Raw genomic sequence first — 8795 nt, 5'->3', positions numbered from 1 at the left:
AATTGTGGAATACAAACTCATAATTGCGAGAAAAAAGTCAGAATTACCGATTTCATTTATTTTATTTTTATTCCTTTGCATAAAAAAGCTTTCATTAAAATTTGAATGTCCCACGTAGTCCAATAGCTATTTGAAAATAGGTACAGTCTCATTACTATCCTGCCCAAACTTCCTGTATAAACACAGGTAAGAAAACTTCTATCATCAAGTGATTCCTAGGGTTTTTAACATCATAATGTATCAGACAAGCATGCTTGAATCCTGCTATTTCAGTTCAGAGTGGTGCAGTGGCTCAGACTGCACAAGTTCACTAAGGGATTTAACTTAATAAATATATTTTATTTTTATTTAGTCATTTATCAGACGCTTTTATCCAAAGCGACTTACAAATGAGGACAACAGAAGCAATCAATTGTAGTATTAAAACAACTAAAAACAGATCCAAAACTAAAAACTTATAATACTATAAATATATAAAGGACTATACATAATTTGCCTTGTTCATGTTGGATTAGCCAACAAGAATTACATCTATGATGAAAAACACAATTTCCTTCTGTACTGAGCCCCAGTGTGATTTTATTAAGCTCTTATCAAGATACAGTTTTTGCTATTTATGGAACTGCTTGTATAACATAGAAAGAAAAAGATTATTCATTGAGATTTGTCTTTCATGTACTGCATGCATAACATAATCTAATCATGGTTATGAGGTTCTTTCTTACCTTCACTGTTGCATTTGCTACAAAAGGCACATAAGCTTCACAAAGATGGTCCACACAAAGAGGATCCATATTAGATTACAGCATATATTTATACACTCATGTCAGATTGAAATTATTATTTTATGAATATGACAGGCTCTATGAGCCTGAGGAGTGTTGCCACTGATGCAGAAGTCAATGCAGCCTGCGCAGTTTGATATGCATATTTAAAAAAGTAATCTAGCCACATATTAATGTTGAATTAAATTTAATTATGACTTCAAATAGACTAGGAATCAGTGTTAAAAACTGAAATAAGGCTAAAATAAACAAAAAATATAGCCTAAATAAATGAAAACTAGATATTTTGACAACTATAGCTAAAATAAATGTTTAAGTTAAATTATTAAGCTTACTAAAACGAAAACTGAAATAAAAAATAAAACTATAAAGAATGAAAAAAAAAAACTAATAAAAATGAACTAAAATTAAAACCGAAAACCAAAAAATAAAAGCTGATTCAAAATATTAATACATAAATAGTATAATAGAATATAAAGTACTAAAATAAACCAGGTAGGAATCTATAGTTGGGATGTAGACGGTTTATGACACTGATTTTGGTTAGCATGTAAGTGTGTGTTGTGGCTTGCATGCATATGCTACGGCAGGATTAAGGGAAGAGATTGTTTAATAGTTTTATGAAGCTGTGCGCTGATGCTGGATTTGAGCATTAACAATTTAATCTTCCAGTATGTGAATCTCATTTATTATGGGTGGCTGGAGAAAACAGGCCAAACTGAAAAAGCTTTCTTCTTGTGGAATCCATTTCTCGGCATTCCTCTCACCCACTTGTTATTATACCCCCATCTCTCTCTCTCTCTCTTCATGCCTTCTTCTCCCCATCCGCTTGACTACTCCTCTTGTTAAGGGTATCCCAATCTGTCTGAGCACTGAGTGCCCATCCCACTCTCAAAGGAGCTGCACACACACTCTGGCAAACACACTTACCACACTGGCAGTCAGAGCACACACAGCTCCATCCACCGGTTATAAGACGACAGCCACTTCCAGTTAAAGGACATACCGCTCTGAGGTCCAGTATGGATGCGCTGAAGAAGGGATTCTCCATGGCTAAGGAGGGAGTGGTGGCCACCGCCGAGAAAACCAAGGCCGGGGTGGAGGAGGCAGCTGCCAAAACCAAAGAGGGGGTCATGTATGTAGGTATGTACAAATTCAACTGAGGGGAGAAAAGTGAGAGAATTAAAGTGCTTTTTGTACAATCTAAAAATAGTAAAGTTCAGTAAAGTGTAGTGGATATATAAAGCTATTTAAAATGGCATGGTGTGCCATTTTCATATTTAAAAACAATTCCAATTACAAATTTACAAACCAATTGTAAAATTACAAAAGCATATTTAAAGGCAATTTTACTCACATAATTTAAATCTATAATATTATATAATCTAATAAAAAATGTATTTTAATCAATTACATTCATTCAGATCTTAACCAAATATAGTCAAGAAAGAAACATGTCAGGAAGTTATTGAGTTACCTTTTTTTATGATACATACTGTAAATTTTATCATCATCACCATAGTCTTAGTACATTTTTGCCTACAATTTATGATGTAAAAAAACAAAATATCACTTTCAGTTTTAAACAACTGAATTATTAGCCACTGACGACGATAAGAGTACTGAAAATGAAAACCAGGGCAATTAAGATAAATGTGGGGCATGAGCCCATTATTACATGTGAGTGACTGTTGTGCTTCGTCACTACAAGTGAAAACCAGACAAACCAACACTATCCGCCTGCCTGTAGTCTCTTATTAGTTCACAAATTCATGTGCCTATATTTGCAGCTGCTAGACAACTTAACATGGTTACTAGTAGCATGGTTGTTTACTCCTGAGCAGTAGCTTTCTACACATTTCTACTGTCAGGAATGGGTGGGGAATGAGGAGGGAGATAGACAGAGATAAAGAAAGACAGGACAAGAAGAAGAAAGGAAGCACTTTGTGTTTTCATAACTTCAGGATGCAATCAATCGATGAGCTGTGAGTGGCAGATACATTATGAGATAAGAGCCTAATTGAACTCCATTTATATTGCGTGTTAAAATAATTTGTAAACTATAAGATACAGTAGTTAACATACTGTCTCTTGATGATGATGACATTGCAGTCTGATTACATATGTATGCTTAAATACGCTGAACATCTTTTTTTTTTTTTTAGATTGTAAGTCATATTGTAGGGCTAATTATACTAGCATGCTATATGGGTAACATTTTACAGTACAGTAAGGTGTTACTGTAAACCACGGCATCTTGTACATGACTTTAGACACAAGTATTATGTGCATCTTACTAGTTGTGCTACTCTGCCGACAGGAGCACACTGTACTGTAATCCCATTCCCTTCCGGTCTGCTTCACATCCCGGTCCACAGAGACCAGGGTCTGCCCGGGTCAGTACACAATCTTTGATGATTGTATGGCTCTCAGTGTGTACACACCAGTCACAGGAGCCTGTCACTGTATGCTTTCCGTTTTTAAAGAGCATAACCTGTCCTCCACATCAGAGAAGGGAAAGAACAATGTGCTTGCTATTACAAGGAGCTTTGACTTACGTTGGAGAGGAGGAGAAGGAAGTGTTTATGAGCCAGGATGGAGTGTTTGTGTGTGTGTGTGTGTGTGTGTTGCAGCTGGAGGTAAAAGCTTTCCTCTGCACCACACAGACGATCTACTTTAATCAGAGAAATCTCAAGCCTCTCAAAGAAAAGCGAGGTCACTTTGCACTGAACTGTGACAAATTGCCAACACATACACACCTCTCTTGCCACCCTAGAGACTCAACTACTGTATACACATAGACATCTGTTATATACAGTGCAGATCATTTATGTGCCTGCATATGCATCTCAGTAATATAGATTGATTCTCAAACCTATCTTTAATTATTTTATTTATTGGCAGTGTTATTTTAGTATCATTTATATTTTATTATATATATATATATATATATATAAATGGTTATAAAAACTGAAACAGAAGTGAAACAAGTAATAGGAAAGAGGAGAAATAAAAAGCGATACTTATCCTTTGCCGGTGTCCCTGCCCGGTGGAGTCGCACGGTAGAGTCGATTGTCTTTACACTCTTCGGTCTTCACACGAGGAGGCCGTCACGCGACGGCTGCTGCGGTAAACGAAGCTTCTTTTATACCCGTCTAACAAAATACTAAATTAATTCAGCTGGACACACTTTCCTTATTTTTTTCCACAACAAATGGCCAAGCAAGCGCAGACACTGACAAGATACGCAATACAGAACAAGACCAAACGCGATAAATTGCATATGAAACCTGTATGGTTTTAGATTTTATATATAGCTTTTAGATTTTGTCTATTTAGTTTCACTGCATTTTATTTAGTGGCAGTGTTGCCTTAGGATCATTGACATACTATTTCAGTTTTTAATAATATATAGTTTTTAGTTTTAGTTATTTAGTTATCAAAATTTTATTTAGAAATTGTATTTATTATTCAAATATTCTGTAATTTCAGTTAATGTTTATTTTATTTCAAGTAATAAGTCATTCTCTTCCATCTTTATTTGACCCTCTAGCTCTAGCACTCTCTATTCTAATTCTATTCTTTCCAAAAAAATCTTGTCCCTTTTAGACTTGCACTTGCTAACTGTTTGTTAGTAACTAACAAACTAACACTAGTAACTAACACTAGCTTTTCTAATCTTTTTGTATTCTATCTATTTGTTTTCTTTTTATTTATTATACAATTAACAAAAGCAAAAAGGCCTCTAACACTAGCTTGATCTATTCCTTTTCTATTCTATCTGGTTTCTTATTTATTATATAATTAAAAAAAAAACCTTGCTGAGTGTACTGTGTTAAGCTAACTGAGACTTGTTATAGCACTTGCATATCATTGCTCTTTTGTTGATTTTGATTGCTTCCATTGTCCTCATTTGTAAGTCGCTTTGGATAAAAGCATCTGCTAAATGACTAAATGTAAATGCAATGTAATTTTAAGTAATGACTTTTTCATTGTTTTAGTTTTAGCTAACATTATAATGTTGAATGAATAAAAAAAATTTGAGATTCTGCACTGCTATAAGTAGATCTGTGACATTAATCATGTGGCTCTTTGCACAGACAGTCAGATGAGCTTCCACTGAAGTTTAAGATGCTCTTTGCATCATCTCAAATCATGCTGGAGAACATGATCATCAGGTTTGACACAAACATGTGAAGCTCACGCTGCTTGAGTGCTGCTGTCAATATAGCAAAAGAGTGACAAGCCAAACTCTGAAAAAAAGTGAAATATCTACATGTTAATTTTCACTCAAATTATTATGACAATGCATAAGAAACAAAAATACAACTAAAATTAAAATAGATACAAATTAAAAAATGAAAATCAAGAAGAATTTTTACTAGTGGTCTCAGACGTTTGGATCTCTACTGTAGACCAGGCTGAGCTCACATAAACCTTGTCACTTTCATTTCTGTTACATTATATAACTGTGTGAGCATAGTCCAGCTTAATTATTTTGAAGACTTGATTCCATTCCGTCTCATATGGATCAGAAATTAAAGCATTGGGATTGTACTAGAGAGATGTCATTCAGACTAATGTATAGAATACAAATGATGATACAAGACATTAATTTGTGCCCTGTATGAGTACAACTTTTAAATATAGATCCTGCTAGCATTATCAGCATTATATATTATCATTATTATCTGAAAAAGTGTTGTGTCGTCTTTGCGTTACACAATTAAGAAATAATATTCTAATAATATCAAATATCTTCCTCTATAATCTATGCTCAGCTATATTTGGTATATCGCAGTCTCCTCCTCATAATCGTAGCAGCAAACTGCAGCAGCAGAGACGTTTTATGCTTCGTCACGTAATCCGAGATGCTGTGGAAGTGACATCATATTGCAGCAGTGGTCGGGTGGCGGCAATATTCTCAATCTTTATTGATTATAACATTAATAATATAAGATTTCAGGCTTGTGTTTGTGTTGCAAGCAAAGGCTAAGCCCTGAAAAATGTGCATGTCTTGACAGTAAATCAGCTCTTTGTCCAAAACAACAAGGACAATGTCACGTCTCTCTTGAGTGGTGTATTTGTTGTGCTGTGCGTGTGCATGTTGGGAAGGAGGAGCGACTTTCCCAGACACATTGCTGTGGGCTCAGAGGTTCTGGGAAAGAAACAGAGCTTACGCTTGTTCTATGGGCCATTGCCAAAGAACTAGAGATGCCAGGGCCTTTCAGAGGCCGAAGTAGGTTTTTCCACTGTTAACATGCAGGAAGCGTCTCAGTAGAAAGGATGTTTCTCGATCTGTAATGCTTAATAGCACTCAGTGATGCCAATCAACAGCCAGTACACTGACTGAGGATCAGAAGCATTTTTACTTGCCATGATTTTATAGAGCTGGACCTTTAGCTGCACTGCCAGAGGAGACTAAGTGTATGGATCCCAGAACAGAACAGAACAGGAGCCAGCGCTGAAAGCATCAATCGAGGATCAGACATCTGTCTAAAAATAAGATAAAATTAAGTACAAGTTTGTGGAAAAAGCATTTGTTCACAGAGGTCTTAAAGGGACAGTTCACCTAAGATTCTTCCATTATTGACATAATTTGTTCGTTCCAAATCTCTATAAATTGCTTCCTTCTGTAGAACACAAAAGAAAATAGTTTTGAAGAAACACCAGTATTTTATATACGTTGTTTTGGACCCCAAAGACTTTCACTGTATGGAAAAAAATGTCTTCTTTTGTGTTCCACAGTAAGTCATACAGGTTTGGAATGACATTAGGGTAATAAACGTTGACAGATTTTTTTCCTTTTTGGGTGAATTATTATTTGAGCTACATCACTTCACAATAAACGTTTCTTTTTCTTTTTCTGACAGGCGCAAAGACAAAGGAAGGTGTTGTGACAAGTGTAAACACAGGTAAAATAATTAATAGAAACAGGTCTTAACTAAACAACACTCAATATGTCATTTTCATAAATACCCTAATCTACGGAAAGTCTCAAATCAAAATATTAGGACACATTTTCATCTGTCCTAGCTGCCCAGAAAACAACTGAGCAGGCCAATCTTGTGAGCGACACCGCTGTGGCTGGAGCCAATCAGCTGTCAGAAAAGGCAGTGGAGGGGCTGGAGAGTGTGGTTGCATCCACTGGCCTTGTCAAACCGGTAAGGATTCAATTTGCATGAGGTCAATTATGTTTTTAAAAAGTATATGTACAATTCAAAACACTGAAGTCAGTTGCATTGGTGCCTTTAGGTGCACAGTATTATTATTTGGTCATATATTTCAGTACAACCGCAAATTGCTTAATACACTGTTCAGTCATAAAGTTGGTCTATTTTATTTGATGCCCGTGCTTTTCTTTCTTAACCAATCATGGACAGGATGAGTTGGAGAACACTGAGGTGCCTTTAGAAACTCAATAAATTCATGCATGCAATAAAAGCACGCTGAATGGTCACATTTACCTCAAAGCCATTACAGACTAAAATCTCTACATTTGAATACATCAAATTATCAAGATCTATTTCCATACTTTCATACACTCAATTTAAGAGCAGCTAAGCCCTGCAGTTAAAGTGTCTTCTCTGCACTTGACTCACTGCTCAGCAAGAGTGATGTTCTTCATAAATAACTAATTTCTGCTTTCTAAATATTCCTCTGCATTTTTTAAACGCATCCTAGTTCCTTTCATTCGAGTTCCAAAATTGTTTTTATTCCTTTAAAATCCATAACCATGCGACCATTATCAGTCGATGTGCAGCAACAAAATAACTCATGAACATGAGTCTGAAATCTTCCAGAGAGTAATAACAACAAAACATATTTATTTAATCATTTAAAAATTACAGTAGTGTTTTTTTCTGTTGTGTAAATACCTGAAGAGGTGAAAACATGACAAACAGCGATAAAGAACCGTCCATTTCTGAGATGTGTTGATGTGTTTCTGCCTCCAGGGAGAGATGGCGAAGCAGGAGGGAGCTGTAGAGCAGCCTACAGACGCTGGACAGTAGAGAGAAGATGGTGAGCTTTTCTTGAGATGGGATTTACAGCAAAATAGCAAAACCTTTAAAAAAAAGTAGTGTAAAATGACACTTGTTTTCAAGGAATGTATTAGTCTAGTTAACGTCGGGTAACAAAATTTAAGTTATAGTAGGCCTAGGCCTATTCTCTGAAAGTAGTTCACAATTTTTCTTCTCAGGTAAATTTATGCAGATTAAGTACTATTAAGAGATGTCTGACTTAGTACATGTGATTATTACTGAAAATGCACAGCTTTTTAAATCAAATAATTTATTGGCGACTTTCTTTAAACGCTGAAGAAAATTCAATAATTATTTAATTATCTTTGACTGAACTTATTCAGGAAAGTCATTTGACAGTAAGATCAGTGTCCTGTGACATTCAGTAGTTCATGTAGTTTACAGTCTTACAGACAGGTTTTATGTCTACAGCCCATTACAACACACCACATGTGCTTCAAAACAGTGAAAACGGCTTTGTAAAAAACATACCTCAGTGTTTCATGTGTAGCAAGTTTGCCAGTTGTTTCAAAAATTATATTTTACAAATTCTGAAGAATCATCTGCACCGTATGTGCACTGAACCAACATAACCGTCCTTCTGTTTCGTTTCAGGGTGATGTCGCACTGAACTCCCCGTGATGCTCTGCTTCTTGCTTAAGAAGAGAGTTCATTAGCTGTTGCGGGCCATGGCTGAATATTATCATACTAAACCTCTGATGGACGCTAAATAATATCCAACTTAACACAAAAAAAAAAGACACCCACCTCTCTCTCTTGCTTTGTCCTCACAAACAACCTCTTCTTGCTTCAATTTACCACTTTTCTTCACGTAAACCTATCCTATTCACAAGAAAAAAAGCTCATGTAACAACAATTATTTAGCTATGCAAGATTCACATATACTGTGTAGTGCGTGTCATCAAATTTGTGTAAATATTACATGCATGTGCTTGTGATTGGACATTTTTATACAGGCAATGTCTGT

The 8795-nt window shown here is 35.6% G+C and overlaps 1 protein-coding gene across 1 annotated transcript; it reads left to right on the top strand.

Annotated features, from left to right (window-relative positions):
- The first annotated feature begins 1621 nt into the window (after window positions 1–1621).
- On the top strand, window positions 1622–8795 carry LOC107666408 (synuclein-like). The gene is made up of 5 exons (XM_016457677.1): window positions 1622–1928; window positions 6659–6700; window positions 6822–6949; window positions 7742–7808; window positions 8423–8795. Exons 1-4 carry the CDS (start codon window positions 1808–1810, stop codon window positions 7796–7798), a joined length of 348 nt encoding a protein of 115 aa, XP_016313163.1. The 5' UTR covers window positions 1622–1807; the 3' UTR covers window positions 7799–7808; window positions 8423–8795.

This window comes from Sinocyclocheilus anshuiensis, unplaced genomic scaffold (genome assembly GCF_001515605.1).
Source record: "Sinocyclocheilus anshuiensis isolate Anshui unplaced genomic scaffold, SAMN03320099.WGS_v1.1 scaffold63, whole genome shotgun sequence".
Lineage (NCBI taxonomy): Eukaryota > Metazoa > Chordata > Actinopteri > Cypriniformes > Cyprinidae > Sinocyclocheilus > Sinocyclocheilus anshuiensis.
Note: the sequence above shows the minus strand (reverse complement) of the source record. Positions and strands in the feature narration are given on the sequence as shown.